Genomic DNA, 19,357 nt, shown 5'->3' on the forward strand with positions numbered 1-19,357 from the left:
GGAGCAGGGTGATGCAGGGGGCACCAGGCAGGTGCCAGGGGACTGGCATGGGGCAGGGGGCACCGGGGTGGAGGCAGGGGGGCCGCTGTGGGGCAGGGGGCACTGGGGCAGGTGCAGGGGGGCTGGCATGGGTGAAGGGGCACTGGGGCAGGCGCAGGGGCACCAGGGTGACGCAGGGGGGACCGGGGCAGGTGCAGGGGGACCGAGGTGGGGCGGGGGACACCTGCGTGTGCGGTGCAGGTGCGCTGGGGTGGAGGGGGATGCACGGGGCGAGCAGGACGGTGCCGGGCACCGGGGGGGATGCAGGGGGGCAGGGGGCAGTACCGGGGGGGGGGCGGGACCGGCCCGGGCGGGGCGGGGAGCGGCGGGCGGAGCCCGTGGCGTGGGGCGGGGGGGGGGGGGGCGGCCCGGCGCGGCCCCACGTGCGCGTGACGCGGGCGGGGGCCGGGAGCGCGGCGGAGCGGCGAGGAGCGGCGCGGGGCCATGCAGCCCCCGGCGGCCTCCCCCGGCCCCGCCGCCCCGGCGGGCGCCGAGCTGCTGCGGTGGCAGTGGCGGGAGGTGCAGGCGCCCTGCCTGGTGGCCGCCTGGATCCTGGTGGCCAGCCTGGCCAAGATCGGTGAGTGTCGTCCGTCTCCCCCCCCCCCCCCCCCGCCCCCTTAACCCCGGTCCCCCGGGGCTCCGGGAGCAGCTGCGCCCACCCCCGGGGCAGGCAGGGTGGGATGCGGCATCCCCGGCGGGCACGGAGGCATCCGGGGCGAATGGGTGCCACCGCACACCAGGACACGGGTCACGGGGACAAATGGCCAGAGCCCGGCCGGTCGCCGTCCTCAGCTGGGCTGCGGTGACCTGGCAAGACCCCACGCCGTGTCCTCCATCCCCTTGCCTGGGATGGCAAGCGGTGATGAGGTGAAGGTACAGGCCAAGGGACAACGTGGGGGCCTGGTCCCCTTTTTCCCGCGAGGGATGGACGGGTGGGCGCAGAGGAAGGAGGGTTCAGGAGGAGAATAGGAGCTGAGCAGAGATGTCCAGCAAGGATGTCCCATGCCCCAGAGGCTGGCACAGCACGTGCCGCTGGCAGGGCTGGAAACTGTTTGATCCCCCCAGCCGCGGGAAGGGCTTGGTGGTGCCAGTGTTGGGCAAGATGTGTCCCCGGCAGCCTGGGGACGGGTCAGTGCCTGTGGTCCCCTCCGGTGGGTCACTCCAGATCTGCATTGCCTCGGGCTCTCGTGCTCCCCAGCACAGCACCAGGCAGCCGAGGGGAAGCTCTGCCGCAAGAGGCTGCGTGGGAAGGTGCAAGGAGGATGTGTGTGAGCTGCCGCAGGGCTGTGCCCCCTGCCAGCACCCTGGGTGCTGGGGAGGGGACGCCCGGGTGTGGGTGCCGAGCAGGGTCCCCAGGGGCTGATCCTCTGTGGTGCCCCTGCCTGCTGTGCTGGGCCCGGGGGACGAGACCGTGACCTTGAGGCAGGTTTCCTCCTTGGGGGCCCCGCTGTGGGCACAGGCCCCGTGGCGGGGGCACGGACACCCTCTTAGTTTGGAGCCAGCTCAAGAAATGTGGGTTCGGAGTGAGGCAGGGGAGTCTCCGAGCAGCCGGGGACCAGCAGCAGCTCCCAGTACACCGGGGACAACTACAGCTGTCACCACCAGCTGGCCTCTGCCTGTCCCAAGCATCATCGAATACACTGCTGTGGACCTTGCGCTCCTCTCCTTCCTTGGCCTTCTCACAAGGGAGACCTAAAGCATCGCGAGGAATGAATTAACAGGCATCGTGAGCTTAAAAATACAACCCTCTGTCTGCAGCTGTGCCACCTCCAGCTGCCGAGCGCGTCCCTCCTACCCGCAGAAGATCAGAGAGACGATCCCTTTCCCTGGCTCTTATTTTCTTCTCTCAAACGTCTCCCTGGAGCTGCTCCCTGTGCGGGTTTCCCTTGATGCGCTCCCCTTTGCCCCGGCAGTGCCAGCGGGTGGGGGGGGGCCTGAGCTGGGGTCATTCCTAAGCCCCCAGCCCCGCCACGCTCTTCCAGGCCTGAGGCGAGCTGATAGCCGCTCTCCCTCTCCATCTGGGAGACACAACCCCGACGGTGGGTAGCTCCAGGCTGCCTGGCTCAGCGCATCCGACGGGTCTGATGGATACTCACAGCCCGGAGCAAGGAGTGACACCCTGGAGGCAGGGCTGCGGGCAGCACCCTGTCAGTGGTGTCCCCAGGGCGCACAGGAGCCCATGGAGGAGATGGAGCCGGGGGCAGAGGATGTCAGGGAGCGAAGGGGGCAGCACCGGCTGCGGTGGCTGTGGACGCCGGGCGTAGGCTGGCGCGGAGGAGCCGTTGCGGTTGTGGCGCTGGGCTGCCAGCTCACAGCCCTGTGACTGCAGGGGAGGAAGCGGCCCCACGCCTGGGTGATGGGGAAATGACACTGCAGGCTCTGTTCTCGGAGGTGGTCACGATGCCGGGGTGCCCCGAGCCAGCAAACACCCAGGGCGGGGAAAAACTGGCTTGGGTGTTGCCTTCCTGCACAGCGAGGCATCATCCGGGCTTTGCTGCCTTTTCCGTACTTGGTCAGAGCACAGATCTGCTTGAACGGGATGCAGGGAAGAAGGAAATTAAGGACCAGTAAGGAGCATTGCCCCAAACGTGCTCCTCACCCACAGCTGCCCCGTGGGCAGGGGCTTGCCAGCAGATGGATGATTTTCTACCCAGCAGCATCCCCATGGGTTGCAACCCTCTCTCCTTGCACCATCACCTCCATCCATGGCTACTCGTGTCTTGGTTTAGGTGTTTCCCAAGGACCGGAGGAGCGGAGCAGGTTTTGGCCCCGAGTCCTCCTAATGGCAAATCCTGTATTATAGATGCCTGAGTGTGGATTATGGCTCTGAAGTTAATTCACATGTGGCTAAGTTACCGTTGCTGTGGGAACCTTTAATGCTGAAATCCTTGACTAGCGCATGTAAAATTAGAGCTCATTCCCACCCATCCCCGCTGGCTGCTCCCCGTGGCGCAGAGGAGCTCATGTGCTGTCATTTGCTCAGGAGGGTGGCAGCATCCCCCCCCTCAGCCAGGGGATTTTTGGACAAGCAGGGTCTTTCCCATCAATGCTGCTCCCTTCTTTACCCAAGTTTTTGGCTCGGGGGAAAGAATGATGGATGACAGCTAGGAGCCATGTCCCCATAGCATGTCTGCAAGCTCTCCTGGGTCTCTCCAGCCACCCAGGGCATATCTCAGCAGCACGGGGAGTGCAGATGGGTTGCCGGAATGGGGAGCGGGGATCTTGGCAATGCTTCCAAGCGTGCAGAAAGGGGCTGGACACCTCGTTCCCTTCTTGAAAACTTCAGAGCTTTGTTCCCGTGGGCGGGAAGTGGTTTCGCAGCCTGCCGCAAGCGCTGAGCAAGCGCCGTTCGCCCACCGGCGCTGCCTTCACTGGGCTCGCATGGGGTGAACAGGGCTCTGCCATGGCTTGTGCAGTCATTTAGCAGGAATTCGGCTGGGCTGGAGCTCAGCCAGCCCTTCTCCGGGCTGTGGGTTTGCTTGGAAGGCTGTAGTGTCCGTATCGCCACTGCCTCCATGGCTGAATCGCAGCCCCTGGCAGCGAGCAGAGGCAGCTGGGGGCGAGGGTGGATGCCTCGGGCTCTGTGGCCGGGGCACTTGGCTGCAGAGCTATGGCAGAGGCTTGGCCCTGGGTGCTCTGCGGCTCTTTCCCCTTGAGGTGGTTGGTGATGGAGCTGCAGATCACGCTGCCCCAGTGCTCACTGCTCTGCCCTTGCTGGCTGCGGCAGTGTTCCCGGGGCGTTATGGCAGGGAAGCAGTGCCGGGGCTCACCAGGATTGCACGGACAGGGCTTATAGTGCCAAGGAGCAGCACAGGTCATTGTGGAGGTCTCAACGAGAGGAAAAGCGACCCTTACTCTGCACATTTGGTGGTGGGCTGACAGATGTTGTCTTTGCTTAGGAACCAGACCTTTGACATCGAGTTATTTCCTCTAATTCAGTGCTCAGCTGCAGTGAAGGAAAGCAAATCAACTAAGGTGTTAGGAAAGGCGAAAGGAAGAACATCAGGAGGCAACAACCTCAGTGCCCAGGGCGTCCGCATCTCAGGGACACTGGGACCCAGAAAGGATAGAGCAGGACTGGGACAGGTTCAGAGGAGAATGACAAGGGCATAGAGACATGGAAACCTACTGATGAAGCACTGCCTGTTCCTGGGCTCCTCTCCAGGTCTATGCCACTGGAGACAGGACTCTGGGCTAGGCAGACCTTATGGTCTGTCCATGGGGGTTCCCAAGAAGGGAAGAAGCCTAGGGTCTGCGTGTGACCACAGCAGAGCTTTCCTTCTGGTGGGATGACTTGGCACAAGCAATGGGCACCTTTAATCCAGCTAAAGGGCTTTAGGGGCTGGGTTTTGGGTTGGCAGCAGGGCTGGGCTTGCAGCTAAGTGACGGCTCAGAGGCTGCTCTGATGTCCCTTGTACCTGCTGGGTGCTCAAGGACAGAGGTTGCTCTGGAAGTGCCTGGAGGAACCTACTCCCCAGGAGAAGGTTTCTTCATCTGATGGCCAAGTCATGCTACAGAGGTGGGCTGGATGTCACAAGTGATGGCAGAACGATGAGGGGGCAAAACTGCTGTGACCCTCGACAACCTTTCCCCAAGCACTGTCCTTTGGGGGTAGCAAAAATACAGTACCCTGCGCTAGGGAGGAGAAATCCACAGGGATGGGGGGTTGCCCACCTGGAAGTTGGAACGATTTGGGATTACACAGGACGCCCTGGTCTTGGGGACAAGGCTGCCTGGAGGAGCGAGTCCCCTGTGCTGTCTGGCATGATGGCCCGCTGGCTTGTGCCTGAGCTACACGCTCATTGCCACATTGCTGATGGATGAATACCAGGGCATACTCTCCTTGCTTTAAAAAATATATCCTGTTCCACGGCAGTTTAAGATTTGCTCCAAACCTCGCATGGAATAAACTGATTATTCAAAGCATCTCTAAATCTGCAGCTCCCGTGCGCCTGTTTTTTGCATGCAGGTAGGTTAGCCAGTGCTGAGGAAGGCTGTGCTCTGGCACAGAGACTGGCCGACTGGCTTGTGCTGCAGTGGTTTGCATGCTGCTCTGTCTGCTTGCTCAGACGGCTGCAAACAAGGTCACCCCGCCACCAGGGCTGAGCATCCTCGTCTCTGAGTGGGGTAACGTGTCCCAGTGAACTAGGATGCTTTCACTCGAACAGCAGCCGGCATTGCTTGTGACACTGTGAACGTGGTCACTGGCTGCTTTTATCCTTTAAGTGCAGATAGCAGAGGCCAAGAAAAGCAAAATGCCCAGCTGCTTGGCTTGTTAGACAGTGGCTGAGGAGGAGAGGGAGATCCCAAAGAGCCAGGGACCTGAAATCCTGACCTGCGAGCTAGCTGGAAGGTCTTCTGTGCCCACATGGCCACGAAGCAGCCTTAGGTGCTCCCTTGTCCTCCCCGAGGTCCATGATGCATCAGCCAACCCTTCTGTGGAGCTTGTGGATCTGGGATGCTCTGTCCATGTGCCTGTTTGGTTGATGCTCTCATTCTTCCTTTCCTTCTAGTTTTCCACCTGTCAAGGAAGGTGACGTCCGTCGTCCCGGAGAGCTGCCTCCTCATCCTGCTGGGGCTGGGCCTGGGGGGCATCGTGTTGGCTGTGGCGAAGAAAGCCGAGTACCAGCTGGAGCCCAACATGTTCTTCCTCTTCCTTCTGCCCCCCATCGTCCTAGACTCGGGCTACTTCATGCCCAGCCGGCTGTTCTTCGACAACATCGGCGCCATCCTCACCTACGCGGTGGTGGGCACGCTCTGGAACTCCTTCACCACCGGCGCTGCGCTCTGGGGGCTGCACCGGGCTGGGCTCATGGGTGGGTGCACAGGGCTGCCCAGCTTGGACCACATCCCCAAAAGATGGGTCGGAGGGTGCAAAGTACCCCCAAGTTCAGAGCCCACTGCCCAGCCCTGCTGTGGATTCCCAGGAAGTATTGCAGGAGCAGGGTCCTGGCATCCTGGGAACGGTGCTCTGGCAGAACTGTCAAGCGTGCAGGACAAACGAGCCCAGCTCGGCACTGAGCTGACTCATGTCTTTGCTATTTTTGTCGCCGACCTTGGCTAGCTTTGCTGGCTCGCTGCCGTGTTCCCTGTCCTCGGCTGCAGCCACTGGCCCTGGCTGGCCTGGGCTGTGTTTTGAGTCTCCTGAGCCCCGAGGGACCACTTGATGCCTGGACCTGAGGTGGGGCTGCTAAGCCTCCTTCGGTGTGTATCTGCCGGAGGGGCAGCGATGCACCTGGGTGCCAGGGGGGATGGCCAAGCCCTGCTCCCTTCATGCTGCAGCAAGGATGTGCTGAACCCTGCTTCACCTGGGGGACCCTGCAGGTCTGGGAGCGCTCCCTGGCTCAGCCCACTGCACTCCAAGTTGGGATGCTGCGGCCAAGTCACCGGGAGCAGATGAGGGACAGCCTTGTTTCAGCCTGGTGAAAGGGGCTCTGGGGCAGATGGTCTGCCTGAGCTTGGTCCTTCTGTCCTAGCAGATCCGGGAGTTGAAGCTGGGCTGATGGATTTCCTGCTCTTCGGCAGCCTCATCTCAGCTGTGGACCCTGTGGCAGTGCTGGCCGTCTTTGAAGAGGTCCATGTAAACGAGACCCTCTTCATCATCGTGTTCGGCGAGTCTCTCCTGAACGACGCTGTCACCGTGGTGAGTTGAAGCTTGGGGGACCCAAAAGTGGAGCCCAGTGTGGGCCAGGGCACTGGAGTCCCCCAGGATGGGCAGAGGATGCAGGTGACATCCCCAAGCCAGGGGCAGACCCATGCCATGCTCTCTGGGTCTCTCCTCTCTCATGGCCCCGGGGGACTTTGCCTGCCGAGATGAGCTGTGTTGCCTGGCAGATTTGGGGCAGGCAATGCCTCTTCCACAGGGTCCATCCTGCCCGCAGGTGCTGCCCCTCTCAAGGCAGGGCAATACCCTGCCTTCCCCAAGGGATTTGCCTTGCCTGCAGGTGCTGTACAAGGTCTTCAACTCTTTTGTGGAGCTGGGCCCAGCACACATCCATGCCACAGACTACGTGAAGGGGGTAGGTGAGTATGGGCCCCACAGCCCCTCCGACTCTTCCTCTGGGGTGGAAGTGGGGGGGGGGGGCAAGCATGGGTGCTGTCGTACTGTGGCATGGGCACTGAGCACCATAGCTCTGTCATCTCCATCCCAGTGGTCACACACTGGCTGTCATCACGGGATGCTTTGGTGGGGAACCGGGTTGGGAACGTGGGGCTCGGCCAGCCCAGCGTGGCATGGCCGTGGGGCACAGGAGCTGGGCTCGCTTGCTTATGGTGCATATGAGTCTTCTCCCCCCACCAGCCTCCTTCTTCCTGGTGAGCCTGGGGGGCACAGCCGTGGGGCTGCTCTTTGCTTTCCTCCTGGCCCTGATCACACGGTTCACCAAGCGCGTACGTATCATCGAGCCGCTCTTCGTCTTCCTCCTGGCCTACGTCGCGTACCTTGCTGCTGAGATGGTCTCGCTCTCCTCCATCCTGGCGTGAGTACCGGGGTGTCCCCTGGGGGGATCCAGGAAATCAGGGGTGCAGTGCTGAGCAGCAGGAGGCGGCGAGCAGACCCATTCCTCATCCTGCCATAGGGTCATGCTGGCTCCTTCTGCCTCTCTGCAGAGTCACCTTCTGTGGGATCTGCTGCAAGAAGTACGTGGAAGCCAACATCTCCCAGAAATCCCGCACCACAGTCAAGTACACCATGAAGACACTGGCCAGCAGCTCAGAGACCATTATCTTCATGTTTCTGGGCATCTCGGCTGTGGACACCTCCAAGTGGGCATGGGACACAGCGTTGGTGCTGGGCACCCTGTTCTTTATCCTGCTCTTCAGAGCTGTGGGTCAGTCTGCCCCACTGTGCTTCTGACCCATCCCTTTTCATGGCAAAAAGTGGTATCTCCCAAGAAAGGCTGGGGCATGGGACCAGCCACAGCTCCTGGCCTGGGCTTTGCCCTGTCTCCAGGAGCAGGCAGGGCTCTGCTGGCACCCCAGGCTCTCCTTCTCCTTCTTCCCTAGGCGTTGTCCTCCAGACCTGCGTGCTCAACCGCTTCCGCCTCATCCCCCTGGACAGGATCGACCAGGTGGTCATGTCATACGGTGGCCTCCGCGGAGCTGTGGCCTTCGCCCTGGTCATCCTGCTGGACAGGGCAAAGGTGAAAGCCAAGGATTACTTTGTGGCAACAACCATCGTGGTGGTGTTCTTCACTGTCATTGTGCAGGTGAGGATGGGCACCGTGCCCTCCTTCAGTGCTGCCCTCTTGCCCAGAGCTGTCCTGGTGGGCCAGGCAGGCGCTTGGGGACATGTGCTTGGAGCAAATACCTCTTTTCAAGTCACCTTTGGTCCTAGGTGCCTCCTGGCACCCCATCCATCACTAGGCTGGTATGCAGGACAGCCCCGGCGGCTGTTGCGATGGTGGGGCCATGGCCCATGTTGTTTCCCCGTTGGCCTCTTGTTCTGGGACTCGGTCCAAGAGCAGCAACGGCGTGTGCCTGGCCAGGCTGTTCTCTTTACAAAGCTGCTGTTGGCCCATGGCTCTGGGGTTCCTGCGCCCCAGGAAGGGGAGACGCACGGTGGCTGGATGCGAGCCTACGGGAAGGGTGACTGGGGGGCTACGACATTGTTGCTGCCTGCCGGGACACAGAACCATCGCCCAGGCCCTAGGCGCAGGGTGTCGGGTTGGTAGGGGCATGCGCGGCCAGCACTGCTGCTGTCCCCAGTCATTTCCTGCTGCTTCTGCTCCCCGTGCCCCAGCCACACACCCTCTCGCCCTCCCAGTCTTTCCCTTGCCTTCTCCTGCCATTCCAGGGCCTCACCATCAAACCCCTGGTGACGTGGCTGAAGGTGAAGCGCAGCGACCACCACAAGCCCACGCTGAATGAGGAGCTGCATGAGCACGTAGGTGCTGGTGCTGGAGGCTGCCCGGCTCCCCGCACCTCCGGGGCTGGGCGAGGGCGATGCACAGCCTCAGCACCCCCGGGGCACCTGCAGCCTCGCCACCGCTCTCACCCTCTTCTCCTCGCTCAAGGCCTTTGACCACATCCTGGCAGCGGTGGAGGACATCGTGGGGCACCACGGCTACCATTACTGGCGGGACAAGTGAGTGTCTTAGCCAGGATCCTCCAGCAGCCATCAAGTGGACAGCGGATGCATGCCAGCCATGGGGACATTGCAGGGTCCCCGCTGCAGGACATCCCTGCTGTAGGCAGGGCAGCAGGACCTGTATGTCAGGCTGTATGTCTGTCCATCTGGAAGGGGACTGTCTGGCTGCTGTTCTGCAGCAGACCAAGCTCCCAAAAGCATTCCAGAGAGAGGTCGGGCGGGTGCGGCTGGGCATGCTGCGAGAGCTGGCATTGCTTGCCCGTGCTGGAGCTGCTGGGGGGCTGTGGGGTGTCTCTGGTGATGACGATGGCCCTGTGCCTCCCCATGGATGGAGCTGCGCTGGGTGCTGAGGAGGAAACAGTCCTGTTAAAGCCTGGGCAGTGTTTATCCGCAGCACAGCGACAGGAAAAGGATGCGAAAAGCCTGTTTCCTGGAGGGGAAGCGCTCCAGCGGGGCAGCCATGCCGGCCCCAGTCCCGCTCCCATTGCCTCCCGCAGACCTGCTGGTCTCCCGCTTCCCCTTGGGCAGGGACGAAGAGTCAGTGTGATCCCTCCCTTCCTGCCCTCCCTGGCAGCATGTCCCTGGGCACAGCCAGGTCCTGTGTGCCCAGCCCACTTTCGCCATGCTTTGGACACTGTCAACCTTGTGTGGGCAGGGGGTCCATGGCCGTGGTACCCCGTGGGAGCTAAACCACCCATGTCTTCATCTCGTGGCAGGTGGGAACAGTTCGACAAGAAGTACCTGAGCCAGCTCCTGATGCGGAAATCTGCCTACAGGCTGCGGGACGAGATCTGGGACGTTTACTACAAGTTAAACATCCGTGATGCTATTAGCTTTGTCGATCAGGTAGGGGCATGCGGTGGGGGCTGGGCGGTGGGGTGGCCCCGACAGGAGCCGGCTGGCCTGGGGTTCTGGTCCACCCCGCGCATGGCCATGCGTGTCCCCTCTGGCCAGGCAGTGGGGAGCCCCCCAGTCTGGCTGGGTCCCCACTGCCCCAGTGCCAGCCTTGCCCTCCCGCCTCCCAGGGTGGCCACGTGCTCTCAGCCGCCAAGCTGGCGCTGCCCTCCATGCCCAGCCGTACGTCCATGTCGGAGTCGTCAGTCACAAACCTCCTGTGAGTACAAGCATCCCTCCGAGCCTCTGGGCAGACCTCGCTGGAACGCCTGCAGCCGCCCCCTTCCCCGGGGGTGGGTTGTGCCAGGGCTGGCAGGGGGCTGGCAGGATGCAGGCATGGAGCCCAGTATCTCCGTCTCCATCTCCCCGTCAGGAGGGAGAGCGGGAGTGGCGCGTGCCTGGACCTGCAGGTGATCGACACGGTGCGGAGCCGACGGGACAAGGAGGATGCAGCCATGCACCACGTGCTGCGAGGGAGCCTCTACAAGCCCCGCCGGCGGGTGAGCACTCCCCGGCCGTGGTGTGCGGCTCACCCCGAGGGTAGCAGCACCCGCAAGAGGAGCAGGGATGGAGGATGCTCCATGGGGCCAGCTGCTCACCCTGTGTCTCTTTGCCTCTCCCTCGGCCAGTACAAGGCCAGCTACAGCCGTCACTTCATCTCTCCAGATAAACAAGAGCGCCAAGATAAAGAAATCTTCCGGCAGAACATGAAGAGGCGGCTGGAGACCTTCAAGTCCACAAAGCACAATGTCTGCTCCTCCAAGAGCAAGGCCAGGCTGAAGGAAAAGGGCAGGAAAAAGGCAAGCGCTCCCCAACCTGCTGCTCCATTACTAGCTCTTGAGATTTGGCCTCCCCCAGGCTGCAGACAGTGAGGTCCTCTGGGGGTTAGTTGAGGTGCTGCAGGGCATCGGCAGCGCCAGGGCCAGTGTGGAGAGCGGCTCACCTCGATCTCAGTTCTGCATGTGTGCACGCGGGCCCCGCGTGTCCACGTGTTCCCACCATGCCAGCGCTGCTGCAGGTTGGCTTTTCCCTGGGCAAAGCTGTCCCCGAGCCCTGGAGGAGCCCCACGTTTGTTTTCCAAGAGCACTCAGCGTAAAGTAGCCTGAACATCAGTGCAGATCCAGGCTCAGAAGTGGGGCACTGCGCCTTAAACTGGGCCTTAGGTGTCTTCTTTCGTTTGGAGACTCTTGAAGCCATTGCAGCTGAGCTGTTTATTGTAGGGCCATGGAGATGCAACGCCTAAGGACTAGGAACCACTGACTGCCAGCTGGCATCTAGCCGGGGTGGGAATCTGTGTCCCTGGGATTACCCTGGCTTGCAGGGCTGCCTGGGTCGGGGTTAGGGGTTTGCACAGGGCAGGTCCCAGCCGGTCCCTCTTCCTTCGCAGAAGAACATCTCTCTGACCAGCGACGCACCCAATGGGAAGACGCACAGAAACGTCCCCTGGCAGGAGACAGGTAAGGCCGGTGGCAGGAGAGGTTTGCAGGTCCTGGCAAGGGGACCTGTTGGGGTGGGATGGGAGCAGCCTGCTGTGCCTGCCCACTGCCAGCTTGGTGGCACGACAGCACCCAGGGTTACACTAGCACCGCATCCTTCTCCCATGGGTGCAGTCCTTCCCCCACAGGGTGCCCCATCCTCCAAACCAACTCTCTCCGTCTGGCTGCAGCTCCTGTCCTGGTGATGGTCAGTTCAGAGGAGGATGAGAGCGATAGCTCGGAGACAGAGAGAGAGGACGATGAAGGGATTGTATTCATCGCTCGAGCCACCGATGAGGTCCTGCAGGGAAAGACAACTCCTGGTAGGCACCGATGCTCCCACGCCAGGACAGCTGCTGTTGGGTAGCTTGTCCTTCCTCCACCTGAGGAGCAAGGTTGCCTTGGTCTGGGCAAAACCAAAGTCAGCAGAGCATGAATGGGAGAATCACTTTTCTCTGTGGCTCTGGAGGCACGGCAGAGCCTCCCTGGTGGCTCCTGCATCCCTGGGCCAGCTGGCCATTTGGTAGTGGTCGGTTCTGCAATGTTTGCAGGGCCCAGGGAGAGAGCAAGAGCTGTGCAAGATCCCTCTCACTGTCCCTCCTTCTGCATCCCCAGGCAGCCTGGATGTCTGCCCCAGCCCCTGCATCATCCCACCATCGCCCACCTTGGCAGAGAAGGAGCTGCCGTGGAAAGGAGACCAGGCTGATCTGGCTGTTTACGTCTCCTCGGAGACCACCAAAATCGTGCCAGTGGATATGCAGAAGGCGTGGAACCAAAGCATCTCCTCCTTGGAGAGCATCGCTTCCCCCCCAGGCATCGAGAGCGGACCTCAGCATAGGAGATTCGCCTGCCCTGTGCTGGAAGAGCAACCCCAGTCTGCGAGCCAGGCGATGCCGGGGCAGAGCTCCTGCTTCCAGTTCCCCAGCCATGTCTCTAAGGGTGGCCGGTCGCAAAGTGACAGCAGCCCGGATGGCGCTGAGCAGCAGGAGCTGCAGCCTTTGATGGCCACAGAGGAGCAGGGCAGGATGCTGCCCACCACGGAGCCCAGATGGCTGATGTTCAACAGAGCGAGTCACCTCTGAGGCAGACTGCAGATGGGGAAAGGGCTGGGGGCTGTGGATGGGCTGCGACCCACTGACCGCTCTGCTGTCTTGCGTTGTAAAGCTTGTGTGTGTCTCCATAAACTCCAGGAGTGGCAGGAGAGCCCAGCACTCCTCCCGGAGCTGCACTCCAAGGTGGGCTTTGCCCATGCACCTACTGATGCAAAACTGGCTTCATGCTGCAACAGCAGGTACCAGCTCCCGTCTACCCAGGGAGACCCCAAACCTTTCTTCCTCTCTGGTCCCTACACATCTTCGCAGCGCTGGGAGGCCAGAGAAGTTCCTCCCAGGGCTGGGATCCCAGCCGGACTTGATCCCATCATGGCTGTGCTGCCCTGAGGTGTAGGGGTGCTGGCTTATGGGCCGTAGCTGCTCACGGGTGCGGGAGCACGAGCTGATCTCCAGCCTGGCTGTGAGTAGGAGACCTCCCGGGAGAGGGCTGGGAGCGGCGGCCGGTGCACAAGAGCCTGTCCACACCCAGCGACCGGGCCGTTGACTTCAAGGCGGCTGCAGTGCTGGTTCCTCAAAGCATGCATGGAGCTCAGCCGAGAGGCCAGAGATGGGTTCCTTGCCATGGCAGCTCTGCGTTCCCTGGGTTATGGGGGTACCGCAGAGGCAAGGCCATGACCTTCTCAGGACTGGGAGCAACGCTCCTGGGGTTTGGCTCCACCAGGAGCCGGACTAGTGAACCTGTACGCACAGGGACTCCTCCAGCACCCAGCCTGCTGTGCCAGCCTCACGCCTGTTGTCTGGATGTGTTCCCAATAGCTGCGGTGTTCAGCTTTCTGGCTTTGCTAGGAGGCAGCTGCCCTGCACATCATCCGTGGCATTCATCCTGCCCACGTCCCAGCCCCTCCAGTTGCCTGGGGCCCATCAGCTGGTAGGGCTGGTCATGGTGCAAGGAGTGGAGTGAGCAGCAGGTATGAATGTACATCAGGAGCAAGGGCGATGGGTGAGAGCTGAGTGCATCTTCAGAGGCCTGTCCCCACCACCTGCCTCCCAGCCACCCCGGTCCATCCTGAGAGGGTGGTGGGACCCAGTGGCAATGGCCCACACAGTGAATTATTCCTGCTGTGACCCCAAGGGCCAACAATTGCTCCCCAAGAACTGCTCAGCGTGCAAAAGCTCAGCCGGCAGCTGGGCACCGGCAACACGGGAGGGTTGGGGATGCTCTTCTTAGGGAAGAGTGGGAACTTGGGCTGTTGATGCCCCAAAGCAGGTAAATAACTGCCTGTTCCAGCTACGTGGGTGTGCTGAGACGGCAAGTGCCAAGGGAACATGTGGATGCACTGGGTGAGTGAGCCCAACATGGGGCAAGAAGCGAGCTGGCGGTACCCCCCGGTACTGTTAGCAAGGCTCAGCAAAGGCCGTTCTGCTCTGTACCTATCCCACCAGATGAGCATGAGATTTTTAAAAGGTTTTTTGTATAGTTTTGCATTTCTGGTATGCCTTATTCTGGTTTTGATTTCTGATATTGGGCCATACTAAATCTCTAGCTGGGTCAGTGTTTTCTGTAGCCATGGGCACCACAAATGACTCAAGACTTAATATCTTATTTGCAAGAATATTGTTTTAATGTGAAAATATATGCAGAGTATTTTGTAATGTTCAATAAATCAGAGTTGGAGCAGGCGTCGTGGTCTGGTGTCTCTGCTGTCTGGAAACCTCCACAGATCCTGGTTCCTGCAGCTCCTGGTTTGGTTCTCCCTCGCAGGCATAGCGTCCCCGTGCCTCTCTGCTCTTCTCCACCTGAGGCCACAGCCCCCCCTCTCAGACTCGATGTGCCTAACTGGATTTCCTAGTTTCGATAATGTTTGTGGAAAATGTGAAGTTCTTTCCGAACAGAAGCTTGCCTGCAGCCGTCATTAGACCATGCCTCGGGGAGCAGCCAGCAAGAGGCCAGCAGGCAGCTGGGCCCTTGCTGCCCAGTGTCGTGGCTGCCTGCACAGCAGCAGAGTGCTGGGAGCCCAGATCTTCCCATGTCCATGCTTCCTCTCTCTTTGCCAAAAATATGGTTCACATGGGTCTGTTTCAGGGTATTCGGGATCACAGGAACCTCCCTGCATCGGTGTGTGCTGGCTTTGCTCTTCCCTTGATCTGCTGGCTCCACTTCTAAAGGAGCGTAAATGTGGTTTACTTGATTCACAAGATCGATGTTTGGCTTGTATTCAACCTGGCATCTACCGTCACCCCCAGGTCCTTTTTGGCAGGGTCCCGATACAGCTCCTAGCCCCAAGAGCGTTGTACTGGTCCCTCTGGAAGCTCTTGCTCATCCTGACGTTTCCCATCTGCCTCGCATCCCACCGACCAGAGATGCTGGCTGAGCCGTGCTCTGCGTGCCGGACCTCAGTGCCAGCGTTTCCTGCAGACACGATCGCCTTGGCAGTGCACCAGGTTGTGCGGGTCAGGTTGTTTTCCTGGAAGCGGTGGGTCTGCGGCATTCGGGTCCTCAGAGGAGGAAAAGCAGACGTCTCGGCTTTGGGAAACGCTGGGGATGGTTGCTGCTGTCTCACACGGTTACCTGAGCCTAGCAGCTAATGTGTGTGCAGGCTCTCCATGCCGCCAGCCAGCAGCTGGTGAGCTTGGAGCCCCCTCTTCCCACCTTTGACCCCAACCATGTTGTGACCAGGGATGGTGGCTCCTACTACACCCTTCCCCACAGGGTTTTAACAGCTTTTATTAGTTTTTCTTCTCATACTCCACTCTGTATTTCACTTTACAGGGAGAGCTAGCAGGCAGCGTCCTTCCTGCACAGGACTGCTCCGACCCTTCCAGCGTAGCACAGAGCCATCTCTTTCAGACTAAAAATACTAAAGCACTTCAGTGGAAAAACACAAGAACCAGGCCAAACCATGAACACGTGCCCAAACCTCTGCTTCTCCAGGAGAGAGTAAGGCATAACCAAAGGAGCTGCTTGTCAGACTGTAACCCAGAACGTACAACCCTCTGTTATTATAAGCAACCCCATCCCGGAGCTGCCTGACTATCGCAGACCCATTATTTTGCACGCAGGCTTCTCCTTAGAGCCTGCCATTAGATCTGCACATTTTTTCCACAGTGATTTACTTTCTCCAATGCTCAGCTCCTCCAGTTTCTCCGTGGCACCAGAAGTTGTGAAGTCAGCAGAGGATGTAAGGCAGCTCTGGTAACAGGGGCATCAGCCCCTGGATGGAAGAGCCAAGCTGCGGGCGATGGATTGGTGTTGGCCATCTCCTGAGTCAGCTAAGCAGCAGCATTGCACAGTCGTCTTAAAATCACCGCCTCGCCCTTGCACAATGCATGTTGGAGCATCACGTAAATTTTAGGCTGGAAGGGGCTCGGGAGGTCTGTGGTCCAACCTTGGCTCCATGCAGGGCTGGTGGCAAAGCTACAGCAAGTAGCTCAGAGCCCTGTCTAGTTGGGCTTGGAAAGTCCCCAAGGATGAAGATGTCACCCTGTCCCAGAGCCACACCACAGCCGCACCACTCTTCGGCAGAATGATTTTCTCCTTATGCCCAGCAAGAATTTCCCCTGGTGCAGCTTGTCCCCGTTGCCTCTTGTCCTTCCAGGTGTGCCTCTGAGAAGAGTTGGGCTCTGGTTTCTCTGTGCCCCCCTGTAGGTAGCTCCCCTCCTTGCTTTGTCTTCCTAAAGCTGGTTCTCTCTGAGAGAGATAAATATATCGAGAGATAGGGGGGGGGAGAGAGAGAGAGATCTTGTCTGGGGAGCCCCAAATTGGAGCTAGTACCCACTTGTGTCTCACAGGTACCAAGTCAAGAGGAATAATCATTTCCTTAAACCTGCCAGCTTCACGTTCTCCATTGCAGCAAGGGTGCTGTTGACTCATGGGCAACCTTGCATGATTTTTCATTCTGCTCTATTTCTGGAGCACTTCTGACGCCCTTGTGTGATGTTTTCACGATGGCCTGTACAGGCACAAATGGTGGGAAGCTAGTGAATGGGAGCCCAGCTTCTCACCTCCCACTTGGCCCCAGCAAGCACAAAGCGTGGCAGAGGCTTTGGCCATGCTCATGTTTTCACAGAGAACAGCGGGAAGGCAAATGCAGGAGAATTCAGGAGTTCAGTCTGATCGTACCTGGGTACACGCATTTTGGAGACACATCAGTCCATTCTTTGCTCCTTCCTGCTCCTGTCTGTTTGTCCAGGCATTCGTCTCACCTGGATATGATCAGACTGAACACCTCTCCTGAATTCTCCTGTGTTTGCCTTCCTGCTCTTCACACGTGAAGCAGCCATTCCTGCTCCCTGCTTTCACTGGAAGCCTCCGCTGCCTGTTTGTGGAGAGAACGATTCATTTTCACTCCGGAATTACCTCCGGAGGGCTGGATGCCAGCCCTGGTCCCGGTCTGCCCCATTGCACTGGCTGGTGAAGTTGTGCAGAAGTTGCTCGGCTGATGGGATGCGAGCTGGCCGGGGCCGTGCAGCGAGTGGCTGGTGACGGAGCCAGGATCAGTCGGCAGCTGGGGCGGATAATGAGGAACAGATTTGCGCTGGGCAGCGGTTCCCATGCTGCGTTCCAGGGCAGAGCGGCCAGGATGGGAGAGCCTTTGTGCTCCGTGCTGCACCTCTCTGGCGCATGTCGAGCCAGCCCCTCGGCTCGCCCGTGTCTCCTCACCGTCTGCTGGCGGTGAGCGTCCCCGGGCTCCCCGTAGAGCTGGGGACCCTCTCCAGTGGCTGTGCCACCCGCCAGGCTGCAGGGCTGGCCAGGAGGCTTTCCCCACACCCCGGCTGCATGGGGGAACAAACTGCAGCGTGGACTGGCTGAGGACAGACAAGATCAGTTGGATCTTTAGGTCAGCAGGAGCTGGGTGGGGTGATCCACACCCCCCTTCATGGTTCAGATTTTCCTGCTTTTGCCTGGAGGAGCAAACGTGGCTGTGGGACTCCCTGCCCTGGAGGACTGCGTGGCCAGGCTGCTGCTCCCGGGGACGCTTGCAGAACAGCCAGGATGGATGTCGACATAGCGGGGGCTTTGATTTTACGAGTACCCCAGATCCTAGAGTTGTGATCCTCCCTGCAGCTGGACAGATCTGTTCCGTGCAGCCGTGGGGAAGGGAAAGATCCCTGAAGAAGCCACCTGGGCTCCTCTCGCCTCGCCTTCTCCTGGCATCCAGTGCTGCAAAGCCAGGCTGCCCCGAAGGTAAATGAAACCTGTGGTGGGTTAATTGGAGAGGGAGGGTGCTGAGGACACTCTGGGGAGGTGGCCACCAGCCCAGTTGGTCTGGTCTACATCAGACCACAGGTTGTCCTGAGCCTGCGGACAGCCCATGAAGAAGGACTTGGAAAGGCCACGGGGTACTGGTAGAGACCAGACTCTGCGGAAGGTCTGCTGTATTTGTGCTTTCCTCTCTCGCAGTGATGCGGGGCAATCCCTGCCCGTGCATAAGCTTTGCCTCCCAGAGCCCAGCTAAGCCCACGGTGTTCAAATCAGAAAGCCAGTTAAAGCTTTGCTTTGGCTCCTTGGCTGGCTGGGGGGAAGCTGGCTTCTGGGCTGTGCACGCACCTGGGGCCTCACCATGTGCAGGTCCCCGGCGGTTTTGGGGCTCTGAGGCTCTTGCAGGCAGTCAGACGAAGCGTGGGCTCAGAGCTGCCCCGAGAGCCCTCCTCTAGGCATGGCTGGTGCTGGGACCATGCGAGCATCACTCATGCAGGGGTCACCCCCTCCAGATTTCTCCTGGACACTTAGGGTCCCGCCTGCTCTCTCAGAAGGCCTCACCTCCCAGGGCCAGGATATTCTCTTGTCTACCACATATGTGCGTGTAGATACACACATTTTCAGTGGGCATCCCTACCCTTGCCTATTTATGGAGAAAGCTGGCAAAAGCTTTGCAAAGCAAGCCCAGAAAGATTAAAAAAAAAAAAAAAAAAAAAAGAAAACAACTATGAAGGCCCAGAACTATTATGTTTTCACATGTCGTGGTGCAGGGCTGGCTGATGGGAGCCGGCTGGTGAAGGAGCACGAGCTTGTGTTTGCCGGGACTGAAGGACTGTTGAGCGAGCAGGTTAGCCAGGCTGCTGCCGGACAGTTAGCCGGTGACCCCTGCTAGGCTCACTCTTATCTTTGTTTTCTCCTGCTAGGGAACAGACAGAATTGTTATAAATGTTTGATTTTTTTTTTTTTCCCCTTAGCAAAAATAGCTTTTGAAGCAAACAGGAAATTACAGAGACTAAAGAGTGCAATAAAGAGCGGAGAAAGTCTAGCAGCCACCTCGCCGTGCTTGGATTTGTCTATAAATCCAGTTCCGCGTGGGGTGTCGCTTGACCAAAGGCAACCAGACTGCCCCGAAACTGGTAGAAATCAGGGGAGCCGTGCCCCCCCTCGGCCCTGGGGAGCCAAAGGCCTGTTGTCTCGGAGGCAGGGGTGCGAGGGGACCGTCTCCCCTCCGATGAGGGTGACACACCGAGGGTTTATGAGGTGGAAGAGGGGCCGGCGCCGGCTGTGCCCCTGTGGGGCTGGAGCCCGGCTGTGCTGGAGGAGCCGCCCCGCAGGGAGCTCGTTACCCCCGGTCGGGGCGGGCCGGGCCGGGCCCCGCCGGGCGCCTGAGGGAGCGGCGGCGGGAGCGGGGAGGCCGCAGCCGCGCTGCCCAGCGCGGCCGGCAGGTGACGCTCCGGGCCGAGGCCTCGCCTGGCCCCGGCCCGCCCGCCGCCAAGATGGCGGCCGCGCTCCCCACACGGGCCTCCCGCGCCGCTCCCGGCGCCTCCGGGGGGGCTGGTGCGGCTGAGCTCAGCGAGGAGTGCCAAAGGCCCCGCGTTGCCTCGGAGGG

The 19,357-nt window shown here is 60.2% G+C and overlaps 1 protein-coding gene across 2 annotated transcripts; it reads left to right on the plus strand.

Moving 5' to 3' along the window:
- The first annotated feature begins 483 nt into the window (after positions 1 to 483).
- On the plus strand, positions 484 to 14,228 carry SLC9A5 (solute carrier family 9 member A5). Of its 2 annotated transcripts, XM_076349486.1 has the most exons (16): positions 484 to 616; positions 5,553 to 5,855; positions 6,519 to 6,682; positions 6,984 to 7,062; positions 7,340 to 7,517; positions 7,648 to 7,868; positions 8,044 to 8,246; positions 8,834 to 8,923; positions 9,054 to 9,124; positions 9,844 to 9,973; positions 10,153 to 10,241; positions 10,395 to 10,521; positions 10,651 to 10,821; positions 11,409 to 11,478; positions 11,688 to 11,819; positions 12,112 to 14,228. In XM_076349486.1, exons 1-16 carry the CDS (start codon positions 484 to 486, stop codon positions 12,576 to 12,578), a joined length of 2,628 nt encoding a protein of 875 aa, XP_076205601.1. In that variant the 3' UTR covers positions 12,579 to 14,228. The 2 variants fall into 2 exon arrangements, with proteins under 2 accessions (XP_076205601.1, XP_076205602.1); XM_076349487.1 differs by lacking the exons at positions 484 to 616; positions 5,553 to 5,855 and having other exon boundaries at positions 6,611 to 6,682; positions 6,984 to 7,058.
- Positions 14,229 to 19,357: the final 5,129 nt, after the last annotated feature.

The sequence above is a fragment of the Aptenodytes patagonicus genome, chromosome 11, assembly GCF_965638725.1.
Source record: "Aptenodytes patagonicus chromosome 11, bAptPat1.pri.cur, whole genome shotgun sequence".
Classification (NCBI taxonomy): Eukaryota; Metazoa; Chordata; class Aves; order Sphenisciformes; family Spheniscidae; genus Aptenodytes; species Aptenodytes patagonicus.

Coding starts and splice junctions, on each gene's coding strand:
- SLC9A5 (XM_076349486.1), top strand. CDS start 484: ATGCAGCCCCCGGCGGCCTCCCCCGGCCCCGCCGCCCCGGCGGGCGCC. Junction 617..5,552: donor GGCCAGCCTGGCCAAGATCG/GTGAGTGTCGTC, acceptor CTTTCCTTCTAG/TTTTCCACCTGTCAAGGAAG. Junction 7,063..7,339: donor AGACTACGTGAAGGGGGTAG/GTGAGTATGGGC, acceptor TCCCCCCACCAG/CCTCCTTCTTCCTGGTGAGC.